We start from the raw sequence: 23,607 nt of genomic DNA, 5'->3' as shown, positions 1-23,607 counted from the left end.
TGTCTATTGTCTTATCACCGGAAAATTTGTCGTACGTCTCAAAAACCGCCAAGATGCCGTCCGAATGAGGGATGTTTGTGTGCAGGGACGATACGTCCATGTTACAAGGAAGGAACCATTAGGCACGGTAATCTCATTAATTGCCCACAAAAAGTGGTTCGTGTCCCTCACGAAAGACTGAAATGTTGCTGGAATGTTACGAATTAGCGAGTCAACATAACAAGACAGGTTTTCTGTCACCGTTCCGTTAGCTGAAACAATGCGGCGGCCGGGATTGTTTGGCTGATGAATTTTTGGCAGCATATAAAATCGGCCTGTAGATGGACTTAGAGGGACCAGTGTTGTGGCTGCCTTATCACAAATTTTTTTCTCCCTGAAGAGTACAGTAATCTTCTCTTTCAAAATTCTTTTAATGTCCTTTGTTGGGTCTGCATCAAGTCGCCTATAGAATGTACGATCATTAGGCTGCCTTAGAGAATCCTCAATATAGTCCGCTCTGTTCATAACCACAATGGCACCCCCCTTATCAGCTGGCTTGATAATGATGTCAGTACGCTTTCTTAATGTTTCGACAGCCTTCAGTTCTTCTTGTCGCATATTACGATGGAACGGAGTTTTCTGCTTGTATGCTTGAATGACATCGCGATAAGTCAAGCTATTTGTCACGTTGCGAGGGTGGCGTCCAGTGTTTAGATGACGGCAGTGCGAAGGAACTGTCACGAGTAGCAGCTCTATCATGAAAAAACTCCCTCAATCTTAGATTGCGCGCAAAATTGTCCAAGTCGGTAAGTAGCTGGAATTCATCGAAGTGTCCCGTTGCAGGGCAAAAATTTAAACCGCGCGATGATACAGTCACTTCACCATTGGAAAGAACACAGCTCGATATGTTAACAACGTTTGAAACATCACTGAAACACGCCGTATTTTGGAAGCGGGAGGGCGCCCTACTGAAATTTTTCAGGAGTTGCACAGCTGTGCAATCAGACATCACGCCGTCCCGGCGCAACTTCTTACATTTGACAGCAGATATTTGATTACGTTTCCTTTCCTCGAATGTGCACAGCGAGTTCACCTCTTGGGCAGTAAGCTCGAATCGATTGCAGAGCTGTTTCTCTTCGTTCATTAGGGACCTCAAATATGAGCAATAGTGATTGGCGATAATGCGTACTAGTTCTAGTGAGGCCTTCTGTAAGGTCACTTGCCACCTTTCTGCATCATTGTTTGACAGATTACATGTGGCAGGGCGTAGGGAAAGATTGAGACTGAAAAACCAAAAAGACGCCTACCATCAAGGAAAAAAGTAAGGACAGGACAGAAAGGGCTGTCCCTACATATTGGGATGTAGGTTAAAACACATAAAAGTGTCATTTTATGTGTTTCCCAATGTACTCGTAGCCCTCATCGCCGTCAGCATTTGCCGTGCCCGTACGTTCAAGTTAGCGCTTGTGTCTGTCGCATTCTCCTGCCTTTCGTCCCTGAAATATTGCGCCATTTAACTGTTCAGCTATTACGATGTAGATGTGAATGTTCGCGATTTACGCCGGAAGTATATCGTGACATTTGTCCCTGTATTCGGCCGGTAGTTCAACCTCACTTTTTCTTCATCTGTCCTCTTAAGCTGCACTCAAAGGACGGCAATGTTTTCAAGCAGTTATTCAACGAAAATGTATTTCAGTCGATGTGACAACCAGCTTGTCCAACTAGTCATCAAGGTACACCGCGGAAGTCACCCTAACGCACTAATTACACCACAAGTTCACAAGACCAAATGTCTGGAACGTTTATTTCTGTACGCCACCTGGGGCTACGATGACCTTCCAGCTGAATTATTAGCAATTCGCGAGTTCCCGCACTTCAGAACTGCATTTCAGGAAGAAGATTCATTGGCACATTATTAAACACCCCCACAGATTCCGTGATATTTTTACTCAGCATCTTTTTTTAACGGGACGTTCCACGAACAATTAAATACATAAATAAATAAATAATTATAAACATGAAAATGCTTCTTTTATTTCAAAGGAATAAATAATCCTCTTGATTTTAAGGTGTCGAGAGAAGAGCGCTTTTGCAAGCCTTGAAAGTGGTCTTCGCACAAACGGATAATCTTTAAATATTAGCCAGATGATACTATGAATTTACATCGCAGACTTTCCGTTCTGTTGCTGTAGCCAAGGAGCACCAAAATAATTAACTGCCTACATTTTACCATCGCAGTTCAGTAAAGTGAAAAGGCGTTCCTCGGGTTGTTTCCACAGAGAGCTGTACTACTGCCGCGATCACAAGCCAATACATAGAAAATATGAGGTGGCATTCTGTCGCGGCGAACAATCGACGTGCGCCGATGTAGCTCTGGAATGTGAGCTAGTATAAAGGCTGATGTCAAGGAAACAACTGAGAAATGTTCATGAAACGCAGTTAATGTCATGCACAGAAGCTTTCGGTATACTTAAATTTGCGTCAATCCTTCCATGACGTGTTTTGTGACTTTCAAAGCAGTGAATGCATTTTTATTTTCATCTCCAAGAAGGAAAAGGGTGAATGGCACTGGGATATCAGGCATATTTTAGCGAGATGTAGCGATGTGCATTTTATGAAGAAGCAGGGATAATAACGGTGACGAGATGCAGGAAAAACTGCAGGTTGCAAACTGAACATCAATAAAACAGAAGTGTTGTCTGGACATCTACTAGTGGGGAATTTTTTCCCTGTTTACAAGTATGTCGAGAAATGATGCCCTTGGTTTGATTGCGATTGGACCCGATAACACTGATCAATGATCATAATATTTTCACCAAAGATTGATCTTGAGGCGTTAAATTATATATCTGAAATCGAGAGAAAAAGTTTCGGCTATGGCATAGAATTGCAATATTAGTGCAGTAAGGCACTCGTTCTCATTATTGCGGCCTGATATTTTCTCATGAAATCGGAAAGACTAACCCTCTAATAGTGAGGACTTTCTTGCAATTTTGTTTTTTCAAAAGAGAGATACATCGTCGTGCATGCTTTTTTTCTTACACATGAGGCATTCTTTTGAAAAGTGTCATGTTCTACAGTACTGTGGATTTCACGATCTAGTAGACTATGCCCAGCCAATAAGGCAGGGTTATTAAGCCTGCTGGGTGAAAATGACGAGGGCGCCAAACAGCGCCGCACTTCGCTATCTAAGAATCATCACTGAAGTTTATAGCAAACAAATAGAGACAACTGTTGGATACAGTGGAACAAAGAGCTCATGACAAGTCAACTCCAAAGCACCCAGCTGTACTCTAAACGACGGCGCTATAAGACAGACGCCACTTATGGATAGAATACCCTGAACAAGCAATCCTCCTGAATTGTGCGTCCGACATTGGAGGGTGAACCAACAACACGTGCTGGTGCTGTTAGGCCTCGGGCGTCTTCAAAAGCGGTTGTCTTGGCAAGTAGCGGCGTGAAACCGTACTGCCTTCAATCTTTTTCATTCTTGTATGTTTGGACTGCTTTTTACATTACACTTACCAGCAAGCGTACCTTTGTTTGCTGCTTCGCGATGAGAAAATAATGGTTAACATGTGGCCGGCGAAATGATATCGCATTCACAAGTGCGGGTGCCAACTTTCAGAAGATCGACAGACACAATTCCTGTCAGAATTGCTTCATTTGCAAATTTATTTCCTCCGATAGACCCCCATGCTGATTCTTTTGATCTCCGCTATTTGAAAGGCAGCGTGCTCTACGTATATGAAACATGTTGAAGTACTTTTTTTTTAAAGGAAACATGTGCATTCCTCGTAGGGCAAAGCGACGCTGCAAGAAAATTCCGTACTGATTTCTCCGAAATAACGACGTCATCATTGACGCAAACTTCTGCCTTGTCAAGGGATCTTCACCTGGACGAGCGGCTTTCCGGTGCACTTGCTGCTAGGTAAATGTACTTGCTAGATCCTTGAAACAGTTGATAGATCATTCGATAGATTCAATTGATGGTCATTCATGGTAGATGGTATTGACATTGGTCGGGGAACCCGAATGACAACACAGAAATGCTGATTAAGAATGGAAAAAATAGTCAGCGGTGGATGAATCTGAAATAGGTTGCCGGCTTTCTCTCCAGCGAGTTTCCTTTATTTCTAACTCGAATACTTGTATGAACTTAAGAAAATACGGAGGTGCCTGCAGACAGACCGAATCATGTTAGTGACGGCATGCATAAAAACGAAGCCGTTATAATTTAATTTCACCGGATAAACTACCTCGATTTCGGACTACAGCGACACACATTGACTATTTTTGTTACGGGATGTGACGTTTCCTAATGTGGCACTGACGATAAAGGTGATACGGTTTGATTGGCGTGATGCAACAAGTACCATGTAATATTCATGTGGTACCAGCTAGCCCATATTACTGAGCCATAAAAAATATGTCCCCTTTTTTATGGTTTCTCAAAAAGAAATCACTTGTTTCGAACTGTTGTATTTTCAAAGCAACGGACAGGACGCTATGTGGGACTGGTGGGAATGGTAATTCTATGATACCCTTCAATGTTTTGCCTTTTCCAGCGTCGCGCGATAGCGGCCACACCGGCAGCTGCGAAACACGCAACGCTCAGTTTGGCACAATGTTGTCAATGAAAAAATAAAAATTCTGAACGCTTATCAACCGACGCCTTCCGCGTAATCGGGCGAGAGCGTTTTGTCCGAGCCCTCAGTGCCATCCTCCCATTGCGCGGGGCTCAGCGACGCACTTTTCATTTACAACGGTGCGTCCGGATACCGCACTACACGCAGGGAATTGCTCGTTGCATTGCTACGTCGCAAGATCTCGCGCTGAAGGTTTTAGGGACCAAGCACCTTAGGGCCGAGCCTCATACCCTCTGCGTCTAGCGTAGGTCTGGTTTGCACGGAGTCCGCTAGGGGCGCTGCGGTAGCAGCGCGCGCCCTCGGCGCGTGCTCTGGTTTGAATGGAGACCACTAGGGGAGCGTTATGCTCTCAGATGCATTTCATATGACCATAAACATCCAACAACAACCAAGGGGGATTTGTAGACCTCGTCTTCGCTAACTTCACATTATATCCCATTCAAGAACCCCTGGCTCTTCAACTAATCGATCACAAGGCAGCCCTAATGAAGGGAAAACGAATTACGTACCTCAGTACCAGATATGCCTTATGACATCAATAAAACAACACTGTACATACTGTATACACGTGTTACTGTACAAACCATTTTGTTTGCTCCGGAGAAACGTATTGGAAGAAGTCGAAGGGTAAACGAATGCAAGGAAAGAAGCCAGAGTAAAAATCGCGGGATCAACCATGTTAGAAAATTTGTGGATTGCTGTAAGGAAATCGTGTAAAATATTCGTGTACAATCGTGTACAAGAGATACGTCGGACATACGGGAAGATGTTTAAACACAAGACTAAGAGAGCATCCAGCTTAATGCCAGCTAATCACGCACCCAGGTAATCTAGCAGCACATGTATCACAGTGCAAATGTATGCCGCTTTTGAAAAAAAGACACGATTTTGTCACAGGTTCATGATAAAATGGAACGAGTAATAACGTAATCTTATAGTGCCACAAGCGCACATTTCCATGTTTCACGTTACCGCCTCCTTACACATGTTACTACTGTCTTACACAAGCCACGCCAGAATGTCTGGGAACGTTCTCGATTGTAGTAGACCATTTTGTTAAGATTGCGCACATGACGCGAATGGTCAAGATTGTTCCAGTCCTTGCGCGCCCACCAGCGATAAGGCTCCAATGTTCGATGCCGCATGTCCGCAGTCTTGCTATGGTTCAGTTTTTGCGACGGCCAACGCTCTGTTCGCCGCTATCGGTCTACAGTGTGTATTGCTGTTGTCTGACTTTCCCTGTTTTGGTCACAAGTTCGGCGAAATAAAGAGTTTCATCTCGAACACGTCGACTGCTACCTCCGTCGACGTCACGACTCCGTGACAATATGATGACGTAGGCACGTTCCGACGATTGTGTCAGTGCACCATACAATAACCTTTCCTGAAAAGAAATTCATTTTATGGAAACAACTTTTATCATGCGCATGTCCAGTGAGTTTTTCTATCTTGCCTCAAGTTTTTGCGAGGCTTTTCATTGCGTATACGTGGTCGAAACTTTTGGAAATAAAACAGTTGTTAGTGTGCCCTCTGTGCTTGTTGTGTATTGAGTCAGTTCCTGTACGTTAAAGAGAAAACGCCATTACCCCCAAGAACTAAAATACTGAACATGGCTATGCTATACAGAGTTTTGCCTACGTGATGTCATACATGGTTATGCTATGTTTTACCCTGTACCCTCCTCCTTCCCGTTCTCCTGACCCTCACATCACTCCTACTCAACCCCACTCCCCGTTCTCGCTCCCTTACTATAGAATCTATACAAGACTATGCAATACGTGGTTACGCTATACATGGCTTTGCTGTGTGACGCCACACATGGCTATGTAGGCGTTACCCTCTACCTTCCTCCTATCCCGCCTCCTCACCGTCATATTACTCCTTCTCAAAATCACTTCCCTTTTATGCTGCCTTGTTACACTATAGCACACATGGCTATGCTACAGAAGGCTGTGCTATACATAAATCTGCCTACGTGACAACTAGCGGCGACATGAGAGGAGAGCAGACAGCATACGGCAGCCCGGGTGCCTAATGTGCTGCGCACTTCTTATCAAACCAAAAGGACTTGGACCATTTACATCTATCTATCTATCTATCTATCTATCTATCTATCTATCTATCTATCTATCTATCTATCTATCTATCTATCTATCTATCTATCTATCTATCTATCTATCTATCTATCTATCTGTCTATCTATCTATCTATCTATCTATCTATCTATCTATCTATCTATCTATCTATCAATCTATCTAGCCACCTACGTCTGGGCGATCTCGTGGCCGTCTCCTTAAGGGTACATTGGACACTTAGCACAGCAGTGCATGAGTGTATGACGAACACGATACACTGGTGATGACATGAATAACGTAACTTGCCTGTCATGTAGGTGATAAAACTCTTTCCTCGGGTCACGGGTGGCACATACCGGCTTTCGATGTCCCGGATATGTGCCACAGATGATTCACAGTCTATATGAACCCTACGACGGTGAGAATAGACTTTAGCAATCTTTACGCGGAAGCGTTAGGAAGATTGTGTCGCAGAAGAACCGCTCCCATCATGGACGGCGTTCACGAAGAAAAAAACCCCATAGAAGCGTCATGTCCGGGAACACTATTATAGCTGGTAATGTTGGCTACCCTATTTTAGAACAATTTAATAGACATTGACTGCGCGAGCTATGGTCAAGTGTTGCTAATATACGTTGACTACCGCTACTTATGATATGCGCATTATCGCACTATAGCGTGCACTTCGTTGCGATAAAGCTGGCATCCCTACTCTGACTCGAGGACCGATTTTAAGTAGTCTGACCGAGAGCTACCTCTTAAGGCAATGTAGCCGTGGCGCCTGGTAAGTTCACGGCATGCGCGAAAGCACTATAGTTATACAAACACGTCGATGGACTTCGTGATACTTTGATACAAGCGAAAAATCCGGCATATGGTCGCTGACTGCATTGCATGAAACCGATTCCCACAAGGCGTGGGATCTGCCGAATTGTTCAAGCTATATTTTATACATCGCAGGTTACATGCGTGTCTTCACCAACAAACTGTTCATTTGGTTGGCTGGTAAAACTTCAGTAAACTGTCCTGAGAGACGCGACTAGCGCGCAGTCGGCTCATCCCACGTAGGGACGGAAGGCTAAACCTGACCGCAGTATTAGAGTCTTTCTGGACGGCCCAAAGCTGATCTCCGTTTTTTGGGGTTTGTAATGGCGGAGAACCACTTCGCTTGATTGGTTTGATCGATGCCCAGTAACGAAGGGCATCGCCAGAGCATGTGCTCTAAATTAGCTACCTCCACACAAGAGGGGCATGAGCTGCTAGTGTAAGTATCCAGATAAATTTTATTGCGATAGCAATTATATGGACAGTCTCGACGGGTTTTTGCCGTCGCCGTCATGTCCCTCCCGTATGAAGTACAAATTCATAAGATCCCCTGCTTATCGTATGTTCTACCGTGGGTAAAAGTGCGCGAGCGGGGGTGACGAACGCGACCGAAGCAGAAATCAAACGAGCCGGCCCATTTCATTCGCTCGGAGGGTACATCACCCCGCTCGGGAGGCCGGTATCGATGCAGACACGAAACGCCCCGCCCATCTTTAACGACCATGAAAAAAGACGCGAGGTGGAGTGCGTGGGGGGGGGGGGTTGTCGCGCGAGCAGCCACTTTGAACTTTGGATCTAAGGGCGCAGTCGCCATCGCTGGCGCGGGCGCTATCTCGACAGCCATCACAGCGGGCGGCTCATATACCCTTCCACGTGCTGCGCTTCCAATCCGAAGTGACTATGCAGAGAGAATCTCTCCCTGGAGCGGCCGCATTCTCTTACACCAGCGTTTTGCAGTTACGCGAGATCGTATACAAAACAGTTAGCTGCCATCCTCCCTTCATATAACACTACAATATGTGGCTATCGCATTCATTGCTTCACCCTTGCGGTGAACTGTGACTTTTTGTTAAATGAAGCCAAATTTGGGTACCAATCTGTTTGTCAGTGCGTAAGTGTCATTGTCTGGGCTCTGTCTAATATGCAGTAGAAAGTTTATATAAATTTTAGCCGAAGTTCAACGGTGTGGGTGACTGCTGACTGACGCTAGGGAAGTCGGATGAGATTACACACTCATATTTGCTCTTATTTATTCATTCGCTCTCACTCTTCTGAGTCTGATTCCGCAATAGTTACACTGACGCTGGTCTTCATTTTGTAGTCGAAGCAAGCTTTCAGAAAAGGGACGCATTCTATCAAGGAGTCTGGGTGCGCACAACTTATTTTTTTTCGACTTATGCGAGAGGCATTGGAGACAACGAACTGTAGTGCACCTGCAGTGCATCGAACTAGCTCTGGAGATTGAAACTGGTTTAGATAGAAGTACGCTGATGCAGACCCAATTGTTCTCCTTTGAACACCTTGTGGATAAAGAGGATTGAAGTGAGGAAACTGAAGACAGCGCTATCGATGACGCACAACAGTGCCGCGCTAAGCGCGACGTATAGTCGAGCATGATTTGAAGGTTATCACGCCAGCCTCGACCGGTCTAACGTCCCAGGGTCCTAGCGGCGCGTTTCAGAAAAGTGAAAATCAAGATTTGCATTCTTCTCTCCGTTGGCTGTTACATGCTACAACGATCACCCCTGCGACAGACTCTTCACCCTTTCTTTCTATTTTAAGCTTTCCATCGCTGCGATCAAGCGTATACTTCGTTGACTCTCATCTCTGCGGATGATAAGAAAATTCATAGGAAAGATGATAAATCTAGTGCTTGGCACTGCTTCATTTGAACGTCTTGCTAAGCTGCAGAAAGTATACCGCGTCTTTATAAAAAAGAAGAAATGAAAATGCGCCTTCCTCAGATGGGAGTGATCACAGTTTAACAAACAGCAAAAGGAGTGAGTGAAGCTAGCCTGATATCTCCCTCTCCTCGAAGGAGGATTCCAGGCATTGGCGTTGTTGTAGTCCTTGGCTGACGCTCGCGTTATATCCTTCAAATCGCGTTCGACTCTACTTGAGCTGTCGGCGTGTTCGTGGCTGCTGGATGTGTGGGAGAAAGGCACTGGGAGTAGGGAGTAAGTATTTTGTATATTTAATTTTCTTCAACACATTTCATCAAAGCGCGCAAGGTGTAAAGGAATCTTTGGAAGTCTTTGTACACCGTAGAAAACACGTGGTTTGCATGTATATTGTGTTATTTCCAGATTTTCTTCTTCGTAATTAGTACAAACGGAGGCCTCGGTGTTGTCAAGGGCACCTGCTACTAGTAATTGACGATATTGTAATTTATACACTATGGCAACACAACTATTGCCGACATTACTATAAACGATGTTAATAACACAAATAAGCAAGCACTAGAAAAGTGCTTAAGAAATTAAAATGTTGGTCATGTACAATCAACTGAAATAAATGCTACGTATGAGTCAAGAATATGTAGCAATCGAGATTACCTGAAATACAGTTGGCTGAACTCATGAGCAAATTCTCAGGCTTTCTCTCGAGAAGCTCTTTTAAGCTTGTCTATACTCACGCTTAATCGATAAAATGTTCACCGTTCGTTAACGCACACACTCGAATTGATGCGTTTTCACATACATTCAGTTGCACACAAATTTTGAGAGATAAAGAAAAAAAAAGAAACGTGGAGTGAAGTGTGCGATAGCAACAGCCTAGCAAACTGAGATTTGGAGGGTCCAGAAAATCTTGACTGACACTTCTTAACATGACATTCATACTCGTCCATGCTTAAGTAATCACATTCACACGCGTTCGACTAGTCATTGAATACAGCTCATTTAAAATAATAGTGACAAGCTAGTCCTCACTGCCAAATAAATAAAGGTGTTCCTAAGATTGGGCCCAGCAAAATATGAGTGGGACACTATTTTGGCAAGGCTGAGGGTGAAAATGATCTGTTTGCCGCAACGGCGCCTGCATTTCGATGGTTGTGAAATACACACTGCACTCGTTCGCTTAGATCAAGGTGCACATTAAGCAATCCCAGATGGTTCCATTTAATCCGAAGCCTCCCACTACGACGTGCCTCATATTCGCACCGTCGGTTATGTGCGTAAAACGCCATCAATAATAATATTTCTTGGTTTTCTTCTTTTACAATAGGGCATTATTACATTTCCTGTGTGAAAGTGTGCAAGGTTGAGCATTTTGTTTTCTAACATCAAGTTGTCGGCGAGCCTGGCAAGCGTTGCCAATGGCTCCCTGGACGTTTCTGACACGGCGACAGCTACTCTAAAATATGACAAGGTCCAACTACTCATGTGAAAATACATCGTACTGATTTGTGATTGTTAAACGAAATTAGCGATATCATCGGAATTCATACGCATGCTGTTCTTCTGCGTCGCGGATTACAGGTAAATAGACATATGGAAATGGACAGTGCACGCTCCATGGCATGCTTCGAGAGGCACTGACTTGTGTCGGACGCCCTTTTAAGAGCAGGAATATTGTTAGCACCGCACACCTACAACCGCTCGTTGAATGGAATTCAGAGCAGTTGTTTTTTTTTCTTTAAAGAGCAACCAGTTATCGGCTAGCTGCAGTGGCCAATTAGAATCTTTAGCAGATATTCTTGGTATTTTCGCGTGATATCTAGGTACATTAAAGCACGACCAGTTATCGCCTAGCTGCAGTGGTAAGTTATGATCTTTTTCAGTGTTAAGGTATAAGCAAGTTATGATCTGTAGCGCACATGCTTGATATTGTTTATGACATCTGTAGGTATTTATGCACATTTTTCTCACAAAAATTTTAATGGTTCAATAGAAAAGTAAATACAACCTGTTCGCAAAAAAAAGAGTATGACCTTATTTTTAGGTTTGGCAGTCCCATGCCGCCAATTTCCCACATTGTGGGTGCCCTCCCAAGCGACTATGAACTTCGTTCTGCCGAGCACTAGGCCGGAAGTGCGCTTGTCCCTTATCTACCGGTAGGTACCCGGCGGCAGCAATTCTCTGCCTCCCACAGCAGCGGCGGATGCTCGACTATTTCACCAAGGCTGCGGTGGGTTAAGGTGCGCCTAGGGGCCTTTTTTACAGAACCTTATGGGGCCACCTTTCGAGATGAGTACCCAATAACAACCGAGCGCCAAGTAGGTGTACTCCTCTACCCCTTTAGAAAATCCGGTGCGTTCCCGGTCGGCACTGGGAATTGAACCCGATACCTCCCGCATTGGAAGCGGATGCTCAACCATGTAGCCACCGCTGCGGTGGCTTTATGATTTTACTTGGCACGTATCTTAGCCACCAGAATACATTAAAAATATTTACCTGTGTACAGGAATTGTGGACTGCCACTCGTAAGTTCAGCGACGCGGTGAAGAGTATTCGAGTCAGTAATAGTGCAGTACATTAATAATAGAATAACCTATCTGTCAATATAAGGGGGAAGGCATTTTTGTTGTAAGGATTCCAAAGAAAAGGTACTGTGCTGCATATAATTGTCTTTCTCATATGTCATCAAGTGTGATAAACGAAATATAAGAGTGCTGTAGCGTAGTTCTCAGGCATTTTTTCCAAACCACTAAGAACGTTTTGGGAAGAACGGTGGGCGGTGATGCTCTAAGCGGGGTTTCCTTTAACATGACGTTGACTTCAAGGATGGATAGGTGGACGGATGGATGCTATGAGCGTCGGCGGTGACAAGTGTGCCACCAGGCTCGACAAAACAAAAAAGAACCAATTTACTCTTCTTTTTTTAGTGTGGGCCTAGTGTCTTTATTTCAATTAAAACTATCTTACTCCCCCTCCAAAAAAAACTGTAGTTATCAGCTCCGTTCTGTGCCCTTTACGGCAGAATGTCCTTTTTTTCAATATTTAATTTTGTCCTTTCTTTCTACCTTTCTGTCACCAATACTCTAACCGTCTCTTACTTATTTCCATCGCGGGTGTGTTCAGCATGAATACAAGTGAAACGCACCACCGAAATAAACTTGTTCGCATTTTTGCAGAGGTGTTGACGATGATGTACTCAGTTTTAGAAGTGCACCAGAATTTCATAATTGTGGGAATGTCTTTATGTCTGGAAGTGGACGACGCGGTTACAGCTGCTCAAAACGGGAAAGCTGACAGCGAAGAAGTGCTCCCTATCGTAACGGTAAGCAAAAACGTGCAGGCTTCCCATTATTTGTGTCGTGAAAAAAAGTGTCGATATGGAGTTTTATCTCGCAGCTATGGTCGCTTTTTTTACGTTATTCTTATTCATGGAAGTATATACAGAGGGACGCCTCGTCTTCTGCTTTTGATTCAAAGATAGAGGGAGACAGAGAGAAAACGAATAAAAAATACACGCCATATCCACGAAGTGAATGATGATTGGGAGCTGGCTCGGAGGTAATCGGGTAAACCGTGAGTGCTCCGTACAAGTAATCTACTGTCACATAAAGACATCACATGTTGTTATAGTAGCGATTATGGTCAGGTTGTTGTCTAACCACAAGCAGTTGCAGACCTTGCAGCTGTGGCTGGACGTGTGTGTGGTCGAGGAAATGGCGCTTAAAACGCGTTGGTGCCACCAACTTCAGGTAGCGACCGCTTTCGTTGCTTGGCCGCTGCATCCCGCGCCCGTACCTCTTCGAGGTTCTCATGCCGCCGCTTCTGCGCTGCTTCGGCTTCGCGGGCTTGTAGCTCGGGGTCCGCACGACGCTGTCGTCTCTCTGCGGGCTTGCGAGCTCTCATCACAGGGTTTTGGTGGCGAGCCTGCACTGCTACTGCCTTGCGAGCCCTCTGCTCCACCGCCTTGTCTTCTTCGTCCATGTTAATATTATCGAAGCGACCTGCCGGAGTGGAGCGAGCGCCGCATGCTACAGTTAGCTATGCTATATGTGGTTTTGCCTGCGTTCTTATCATTATGAAGGCTCTCGAAGAACATGAAGAAGAAGACTTCTCTTTCGCGCGAGCTGCGCCTGTAGTGACGACCTCTGGAACTAAGGTTACGCCTACGGCTCGGGACTTTGCCCCAGTCTAAGAACCTGGTGAGCCAGCTCCTAAAAATGAAACATGACGTGTCTTGATCAAATAGATTTTCCATTTTGACAGAAGATATGTAATCTGCATGCATTCTGCACACTTCTTAGGAAATGCTTCATTTAGGCCAATGACTTATTTAGGCTTATATGTACTAGTCTGGGGAAGTAGTGACAGCAACGCGAGATATGAGACGACGGCAGGAGGTCCCTTAATCTGCTCCCTAGTTAAAATGCTGAATTATAAGACCTCACACGCCGACGCAATCGGCAAGGTACGAATACGTTATATGTGGCGCAATGTGTACAAGTTAGGGTCATGATTTGCTTACAGTAAATATGCATAACTGCAAGTTGGCAAGCTCTTTCAGGATGGCGGAAGATGTACTCGAAACAAATCAGTTATGTGGATTTCTGCAAGTTGTCGGAAGGATTATAATAAGAGAAATTTAGCTAGATCACTTTCGCGCAGCCAACGCCTACTTTCCTGGTTAGCTTAAACTGGGTTGAGACCACTGATCTCCACTAGGAGGAGCTGGATGGCGCATCTAGCACGCGGGCGTGAAGCCACCGGAAGCCGCCGTTTTTGTCCCGGAAAAAAGCTTTTCTCTTCTTTTTTTAAAGAAATACTTGCTTGTAGCGCAGTAAACTGTACGAATCGACCGGAAAAGTCGTCAGGGAAGACATTTCACGCGTAAGTACCTCAAAGTTGCTTTACTTTTTACGCATTTTGTACGTTGCAGCACTCCGCCGTATTCGGACGGTGTCGGCACGGCGTCTGTCATCCTTCGTGTAGCGTTCGTCGGCGTCTAAAGCGACGCGTAATCGCAGAGTTTGAAAAAATAAAAAAGAAAAACGATCATAACAACAGCTGCCAACCGAGAATATTTGAATTGCACGACTGAGACGCACAGAAGACGCCGGCTTCCGGGACAAAAAGGGGACCTTCCGGTGGCTTCACAAGCGCCCGCCTCGCAGAGCGGGGATGCGCCGTCCAGCTTTTTAATGGAGGTCAGTGGTTGAGACTTGGTTTGGTCAAAAAATTCGATTTGACATATTTCAGTCTTCTGATGGAGAATTTCTTTAACTTTCAAAAACTTTAGCACACCTGGGTACTCGGGATGTGAAGAATAAGTTTTGGTCATTTTTCTTCAAGACGTTCACACTAAATCTGCGTGTACATCTACGTCATTTCTGAAATTAGAAAAAAACTTTTTGAGATATTTGTGTACGTTTTTCCCGGGAACTATAGGGTACAAGCAAGAAATACTTCTTATACTTGTTAATTAGTAGCAGTTAGCTAACTGCAACTAGAATGTATAGCCTAGGTGAATTTGATTTTTTGTGTATAAAAAAACGTTCATAAGTGGCAATTTTCAGACATCGACAAACGTAAAAAAACATGAAAAATGAGTTTTTCTTGTACGCTCCCTAGTTTAGTTGCTCTTCTGCAAAGCATTGGTTTCTATTTTTATGCAAAATTGCAATGCTCTGTAGTCAGCAGATCTTAAGAAAAAGTATATATTGTCACGTGGTCGTGACGTCGACGAAGACAGCAGTCGGCCTTTGCAGGGTGAAACTGTTTATTTGGCCGAACTTGTGGCCGGAAAATGAGAACTAGAACTACAGCGACACACACTGTACAATGATAGCGGCGAAGAGGACGTCGTCCGTCGATCAACTGACAAGCGGTCAAGCGCGTCGGCTTTTATACAGGCGCTATCGAACTTTCCAGCGATATCTCTGGTGGTTGCGCAATCTCTAGAATGAGCTCGAGCGTTCGCGTCTTGCGCCCAATCTTAACAAAATCATCTACAACATTCGTGAAGCTTCTCGAAGAATGAGGCACGGTTTGTGCTGAGCGTTGCCGACAGCCTTTGTGGGCGAATGCAGCAAATGTGATAAGAAACGTACGTGGCAATGCCCCTCCTCTGAAAAAGCATCGTCCCGATGCTTAAAAGCAGAACATGAACACATGTAATACTAAAGAAAACTAAGCAGACAAACATTAGAGTCCTCAGGTGCGTTAACGAGCATAGTACGGTTTAAGGCGCACCACATGCACGACCTCGGATCGAGCTCGGCGCCTCGAGAGTTCGTGATGCCGTCGGGGACAACCTCGTAGTCGAGTGCACCGAGACGTCGAAGTACCCTGTACGGTCCGAAGAATCGTCGAAGAAGCTTCTCGAAGAATGAGGCACGGTTTGTGCTGAGCATTGCCGACAGCCTTTGTGGGCGAATGCAGCAAAAGTGATAAGAAACGTACGTAACGTCAAAATCTGGTTCGGGACCTCAATTCGTCGAATAGGGTTCAGCAGCATCGAAGAGGGCGAATGCATTGCTGGCGGCCACACATTCGTCGATGTAGGCAACCGTCGTACCAATGTTGAGGTGCCTATATTCGTGGCTATAAAGTTCGTCAACACTACCTTTGCTTTGCCATCACGCAGCTCGGCTATGCCTCTTGCGACGCAAACCTGACGGTTCAGAAGTAGGTGCTGGTCGCCCTCGATGACACCTTCAATGTCTGCGGGTTCGTCTGTGCCGACGGAAATAATGACGCTGGAGCGCGGTGGAACGGTCACCTGCTCTTCTATCACATTCAGTGCATGGTTCCCTGGCGTCGCGTGGGGCGGTAGCGCTTTGTCTGAGGTTAGTGTTATCGACTCAGACCTCAGGTCGATGAAGGCGCCGTGGTCACTTAGGAAGTCTATTCCAAGTATCACATCTCTGGAGGAGTTTTGTAGGATTACAAAGCTCGCAGGATAAGTCTGGGTATTGATGGTGACTCTCGCCGTGCAGACACCAATCGGCGTTACCAGATGACCTCCAGTGGTCCGGATCTCGGGGCCTTCCCAAGCAGTCTTAACTTTCTTCAACTTTGCTGCGAACGGCCCACTGATGACGGAATAGTCGGCTCCAGTATCGACGAGAGCCGTGACGTTGTGGCCGTCGATCAGAATGTCGAGGTCGCTAGTCCGCCGTGTTGCGTTGCGGTTATGTCGCGGCGTCGGGTCACGGCTACGTCGGTTTGCACCGCTGCTTCCGCGTTGCGTCGTCAGGTCTGCTTCCGGTCGCAAAGTTTCGTCTTCAGGACGTCGTTTCGTCTGCTTCCGGTCGCAAAGTTTCGTCTTCAGGATCGTAGCGTGCACTTTGTTTTGATAACACAGACGTCTCCGCTCTAACATGTGTGCTGATACTACGTCGGACCATAAGTAACAATTTAAACGTCCGTGTGGTCGGCGGGTCTGTTATGTGCACAAACCTCATCCAATTACGAAAAAAAAACACGTCAATCCACCCCGTAACGCTTTGCTGGAAGCCAAAAAATGCCGCATAGAAGTACTGGCTGACTGCTTTGCTTTAATCCGATTCCCAGAAGGCGTGGGATCTGCCAAATGTTTTAGCAAAGAACTTTCTTTCTGAGAAATCCGAAGAGATTGACTTGTAGTTTGGAGCTACAAACAGTTTGCCGTCGATTTTTTTTTTCTTTTATGAACTCTCCGCAACTCTGGGGGATTCTGGAGATATGTACTATATTAAATGCAAATTTGCACAGTTCATTCGCCCATAGTGACACGAGGTGCTCCAGGTCACAACGATTGTGAGCCGTCAGAACAATTCACCTGCGTACATCAAACCCTCAAGCATCCAGGGCACTGAGCATACTTCCACTATTCAGACATCCTGTGACGGAGCGACAATCCTCGCCCATGTGCCAGCAGCATACTCTCCAGAGACGCCGTATACAGCAAATTGTATATTGGAGTGGCGACAATGGGGATCCCTGCTTGAGACCTCCCTTCATCATTACCAGTTATCCTTTGACTTCGGGAAAACTAGGAACCATTATTTTGCCCATGGAGAGTCAGTGCAGCAGAGTGACCCATGCCTGGGCATAAAAACTTTCGTGATTCGATGCAATGACGAAAGAGCTCTACGCTGGCGTAGGCCTTGGCAACGTCAACAAAGTAGGTGCGCGAACACGCAGTGGCATCCAGCAAACGCTTTATGAACTCTGAATGCCTGATTGCAGTTTGTCAGTGTATATACAGGGTGTTTCTTACATACAGTACAGGTCTTTTATCAAAATTTCGTGGCAGTCATACTCCATCCCTTTCCCCCTCGTATTCTGTTAAAAAGCAGGTCACTGACCAATGCCAAAAAACAAAATGAAGTTACTCTATGTCGATGGGAAAAAAACTTTGCCGCTGTTAAAGTTACATTGACTAGAGATACTATCAAAAATTTATGAATCAACTTTTTATTTATTGACTTGAGTGCAGTTGTTTATATTTGAAAATTTTACAGCGTGCCAAATTATGTCGTAACCATTTTCATGAAATCACGAAAGTTGCGCGTCGAGATATTCATCATCGAAGGAAGTGACGAAGTTTGAATCAAGGATCACCGAAGCAGAGTATGGTCAGGAAAATCGGCAAGCATTCTAAAATGCACAAGTCGGCAGGTTATTCTTTGCGCGTGATGTGTCTAATCTAATCCCTCCCCGACAGTATGCGAATACGGCCACCAGCACCGCCACAGAAGGTCTCGGGAAATTGCTGCGCCACCTGGCGACAAATCAAAACATGAACACAAATGAACTATTGAAAGTCATTAAAATCTTCGATTTCAAAACTTTACAGCAATGCCCGAATTTCAATATTGAGCTATAATATTTCCACATTTTCGATTCAATAAAATTTTTCTGATTATATTAAACAGTCCCCCAGCCGACAGTCACAGCGAGATGCATTCTTCCGGCGTGTTTCCATTTGTCTTATAGGCTGTTTCTATCTTCTCGTTCTGTTGTAATGCTGCGTTTTGTTCTATCATTCAACGTGTGCAAGATTGCGCAAAGGACGCCGTCAGCTGAGCGACACTGGGAGCAGTCATATTAGAAATATATATAGTGGCAGCGGCGTCAGTACACCGCTAATGGATTCAACATTTTGCTTTCACTGAACCGCACGCAAAGACTCATAGCTGGTCGAGGTAAACAGCGCAATAGACGAAGACAGAGTAAAGGAGGGACGCAACACGAGCGCTCGTGTTGTGTCCCTCCTTTGCTCTGTCTTCGTCTATTGCACTGTTTACCTCGACCAGCTATGAATCGTTACCAACTTGCCCAGTTTTCACTTCTACTACTTAGCACGGAAGGACGGCTCAGCTGGTGCGCCATTCATGGTGGCACTGAGTGAAAAAGCGGCGCCGAAGCTTCTATTAAACCTTCGACCAATCATGTATTACCACAGTGGTGAGGTTACGAGCGAGAGCAGCTGCGACGCCTCACCCAGGGGCATGGCTTGAAGCAAGAGAGGTGCAGGAACAAAAGAGCAGCAGCTACGCCTCACCCAGGTGGCGTGGCTTGAAGCGAGACAGGTGCAGGAACAAAAGAGCAGCAGCTACGCTGCACCGTGCTTTTTCTGTATTGCAGAAAGAAGTGTCATATCTCTCGAAATGACTACTACTACGGTAGCTTCCAAGCTGGCCGAGAGCAAAGAGCGTTCTCCTAATGTTCTTGTTCACTTATTAACTGCGGCTTACACGTCCCCTTCAGAGGGTAAGTGACAAATTGAGTGGTTTATAAAATCATCAAACGCTAATGAAGAGCTAAATCAAGACATTAGAGGAACAGCGTAATCAAGAGATTAGAAAAAATGCAGGGTTATGCAGCAAATCTTGGTGAACGATAGCATACATATGTTGCGTTTTTTTTCTCAAAGAGCCAAGTGCACTTTAACTTAAACTGAGAAAAACGCACTTTTTGCTACTGACAATGTGGTCGGTCCTAATCTAACAATGTTTTGCCAGTGTGTTCCTGCCCCATAAAGACCTCAAATCTACAGGGTGTTTCAAGAAATGTGTCCAACCTTCGCAAAAAATCAGGAAAATGCAATATTTGCTCGGGGCTTTCAGAATTGCTTTTTCTGTAGCGGCATGAATCTTAAGGTAGTTAAGTACATCATTTAGGACAGTAATTAAGAAAGTTACATTAATTAACGTTTTAATTAGTGGAGTTAGGTGATTGTGTCAAATGAGAGAATTGAAGTTCTTCATGCGAGGAACCCATCGGAGCTTTGAGATTTCGAAAAAGCGTCCTCTAGTAATTGTTGTAGCGTAATGAAATTCAACGGAATGCAAAGGCTTTCAACAGCGAAAGCCATCGATTTCGGTTGAATTTCATTACTTCGTAATTATTACTAGATGCCGCTTTTTCAAAATCTCAATGTGGGTATGGGTTTCTGGCACGACGAACTTCAATTCCACAATTTGACACAGTCACCTAACTCCACTAATTAAAAAGGTAATTATTTTATTTTCTTAATTACTGTCTCAAGTCATGTCTCTAACCATCTTAAGATGCCTAGCGCTACAGAAAAAGTCATTCACTCATTTTGGACGTCGCAGAAGAATATGGCAGTTGCGTTCTTCCATGTTTCGGTTTAGGTTTCGCCATAGAATTTGGTCGAATTTCATTACTTCGTAATTATTACTAGATCCCACTTTTTCGAAATCTCAAAATTGGGTTGGGTTTGTGGCATGAAGACCTTCAATTCTCCCTTTTGACACAATGACCTAACTCCACTAATTAAAAAGTTAATTAATTTAATTTTCTTAATTACTGTCTCAAGTCATGTCTCTAACCATCTTAAAATCCCCGCCACTACAGAAAAACCAATTCTGAAGGCAGCAATCAAATATCGCATTTTCCTGATATTTTGAGAAGGTTGGACACATTTCTTGAAACGCCCTGTAAATTGCGGCTAAAATCTTAATAGCCCACAAAAGTTGACACTGACGAGTGAAATTTGTATTTGGCTCTTATAGATTGAAAAAAAATTTATTTGCGCTGGAATTAGCTGGTACGCTATAACAATATTTTTCGATAAAATAAACAGCATACTTGTGCCTCCGTCGGTGCCGTCCGTCATCGCATGGACGTAATGCCGATGACTAGACCTGAACAGCGAGTGGTCCTTTCTGGGAAAAGGCACACTATTCTCGCCTCTCGGCAGTGTTCTTTTGTCTTGGCATCTACTGAAGGCCTTAAAAAGTGCTCCATATGTTCTTCGTCTGAGGTCGTTTTGTGCCCTGCAGTTTCGGATCACTTCTTCAAGGAATAGATCGGTGCCCAATATCTTTTATTCGGTGCCTAATCTCGGTGCCCAATCTTTTATTCGGTGCGCAAGATCGGTACCCAATATCTTTTATTTCAAATATACCGTATTGGAGCAAAAGAACGACATGGTAGTGTAGTGCTAAACTCGAAATAAACGCTAAGCGGCAAAAAAATAGGAAAGTCGGCCTCTTACTCTTTATGTACTAGTTTTGCCCTACCATACCATGTCCTTCAATAAGTGCCAACTCGCCCTTAAGAAACTAATTGTGGGACGTAAACACGATAGTTAAGAAACTAGGACACAATTGGAACAGATTGAATGAGACCGTGTTGGCTTTTTTCATCACGATTACTGAAGCAGCGCTGGTTTACTGAATGTGGCTCTGTCTGATTGAAATGCATGCAGGTTTTGGCTCATTTATTGAGAAAAATTTTATTGAGTTCGCGGTACAATGAGGAATTGCCTCATTTGGACTCCAACTATTTGAGAAGTTAAAGATACTGTCAAGACGTTTATTCACGGGGACTCGGCGACGGCGCACGGCAGCGACAGTCAAAGCGGGGCCGACCCTCTGCACGAGGAGCGTGCTCTCAGAGAAGAGAACGACCCACTGGAAGGCGCTCGAGAGGACGACCCATTACTCAGTAGGAACGCTTCGCTACAATTACCCCGGCTACGAAAAGGGAGCCGCCTGGCGACCTAGCAACTTGTCACTATGAGCGGGTCATGGTAGGGCTTCAAGCGCGCCACGTTGACAATGTCGCGCCCTCGACGGCGCATGTCCGAGGATGGGTCGATGGGTTCGATGAGGTAGTTCACCGGGGATGTGCGTTCGACGACACGGTAGGGGCCTTCGTATTTGGGCAGTAGTTTGGAAGAGAGGCCAGGTGCAGTGGTAGGGACCGAGAGCCATACGAGCGCTCCAGGAAGGAACGTGGACGCAGAACTGGTGGTGTCACCGCGAATGCTTTTCTGTCGCTCTTGGCTATGCGTAGTAAAGGTCTTGGAGAGCTCGCGACACTCCTCAGCAAGTCTGGCTGTGGCAGAAATAGGCGCACATTCAGATCGATCCGGCTTGTAGGGAAGGATAGTGTCAATGGTGTGCGACGGGTGCCTGCCATACAATAAGAAAAATGGTGAGAAACTAGTAGTGCTCTGGGGAGCGGTATTGTAGGCGTACGTGACGAAGGGCAGAATGACATCCCAATTCGTGTGGTCGGCGGCGACGTACATCGAGAGCATGTCACCTAGCGTGCGGTTGAAGCGTTCGGTGAGGCCATTCGTCTGCGGGTGGTAAGCAGTAGTTTTGCGGTGAACAACGTTGCACTCTTTGAGAATGGCCTCGACGACTTCCGACAAGAAGACACGGCCTCGATCACTGAGCAGCTCCTGGGGTGGATCGTGACGCAGCATGAATCGGTGGAGCAGGAAGGAGGCCACATCGCTCGCTGTAGCCGCAGGGAGGGCAGCAGTTTCAGCGTATCGCGTGAGGTGGTCTACAGCGACGATGGCCCAGCGGTTACCAGCGGACGTCAGGGGAAGTGGCCCATATAAATCGATGCCAACGCGCCCAAACGGTCGGTCAGGGCAAGGTAGAGGTTGCAGACCTGCTGGCGACAGGTGCGTTGAAGTTTTGCGGCGCTGACAATCGATGCAGGAGCGAACGAACTTCTCCACGTAGCGGTACATCCCTCGCCAAATGTAACGTTGGCGAATGCGGTGGTAGGTTTTCGATACCCCAGGGTGTGCACACTGCGGATCAGAGTGGAACGACTCGCATATGTCATAACGCAGACTGCGGGGTATTACTAGTAGCCACTAGCGGCCGTCGCCGTTGTAATTGCGTCGGTGGAGCAGGTCGTCGCGAACGGCGAAATGGTGGGCTTGACGACGCAACAAGCGAGTGGATGGTGTGGCCGATGGATCAGTCAGCAAGTCTATCAGTGAGGCAATCCATTGATCCTTGCGCTGCTCGTTAGCGATGGTGTGGATGTCGATGGAAGAAACGACAAAGGGAGACGCTGAGTTGTGGGCATTGTCGTCAGGCAAGGGAGAGCGCGACAGGGCGTCGGCGTCAGCATGCTGACGTCCGTTGCGGTACAGCACGCGGATGTCGTAGTCTTGCAGGCGAAGTGCCCAACGGGCAAGACGGCCTGAGGGATCCTTCAATGACGACAACCAGCACAGTGCATGATGGTCGGTGACGACATCAAATGGGCGACCATACAAATAAGGTCGGAACTTTGTAAGGGCCCAAATGATTGCCAGGCATTCTTTCTCCGTGACGGTGTAGTTGGTCTCGGCTTTAGTAAGCGTACGACTTGCATATGCGACAACATATTCCGGGAACCCAGGTTTGCGCTGCGCAAGGACAGCACCGAGGCCAACACCGCTGGCGTCCGTGTGTACCTCTGTAGGGGCCGTAGGGTCGTAGTGGCGTAGAATGGGAGGAGACGTCAACAAACGACGGAGCTTTGCGAAAGCGTCGTCACATTCTGACGACCACGAATTGAGGGGCCCGTTACTTTGAAGCAGCTTCGTCAGCGGTGATATGATAATCGCGAAGTTTCGGAAGAAGCGCCGAAAGTAGGAGCATAGTCCTACGAAACTGCGCAGTTCTTTGACAGACGTAGGTTTGGGGAACTCTGTCACGGCCCGAAGCTTGGCTGGATCTGGGAGGATGCCGTCCTTGGACACCACGTATCCTAGTATCGTCAGCTGCCGTGCTGCAAATCGGCACTTCTTGAGATTCAGTTGTAGCCCGGCGTCGCTCAAGCGCGTCAAAACCTGCCGCAGGCGTTGAAGGTGTGTTGAGAAGTCCGGGGCGAAAACGACGACGTCGTCGAGGTAGCATAGGCACGTGTGCC

At 45.9% G+C, this 23,607-nt stretch overlaps 2 protein-coding genes across 4 annotated transcripts in view; both read left to right on the top strand.

The window, feature by feature from the left end:
• Window positions 1-23,607, top strand: part of LOC119402891 (uncharacterized) — a 363,615-nt gene that overhangs the window by 134,667 nt on the left and 205,341 nt on the right. The gene's annotated exons all lie outside the window — the stretch shown is intronic.
• LOC119402200 (uncharacterized) overlaps window positions 3,792-23,607 on the top strand; it is a 37,801-nt gene continuing 17,985 nt past the window's right edge. The window contains exons 1-2 of one of the 3 annotated variants that reach the window (XM_037669324.2): window positions 3,792-3,910; window positions 12,603-12,748. In XM_037669324.2, coding sequence (XP_037525252.1) covers window positions 12,614-12,748 — 135 coding nt within the window. In that variant the 5' untranslated portion in view covers window positions 3,792-3,910; window positions 12,603-12,613. Of the gene's footprint in view, window positions 3,911-9,573; window positions 9,706-11,289; window positions 11,371-12,602; window positions 12,749-23,607 lie in introns of those variants that run through there. The other 2 variants (XM_037669322.2, XM_037669325.2) reach the window with 2 other exon arrangements.

The sequence above is a fragment of the Rhipicephalus sanguineus genome, chromosome 8 (genome assembly GCF_013339695.2).
Source record: "Rhipicephalus sanguineus isolate Rsan-2018 chromosome 8, BIME_Rsan_1.4, whole genome shotgun sequence".
Lineage (NCBI taxonomy): Eukaryota > Metazoa > Arthropoda > Arachnida > Ixodida > Ixodidae > Rhipicephalus > Rhipicephalus sanguineus.
This window is presented reverse-complemented; position numbering and strand designations above follow the sequence as displayed.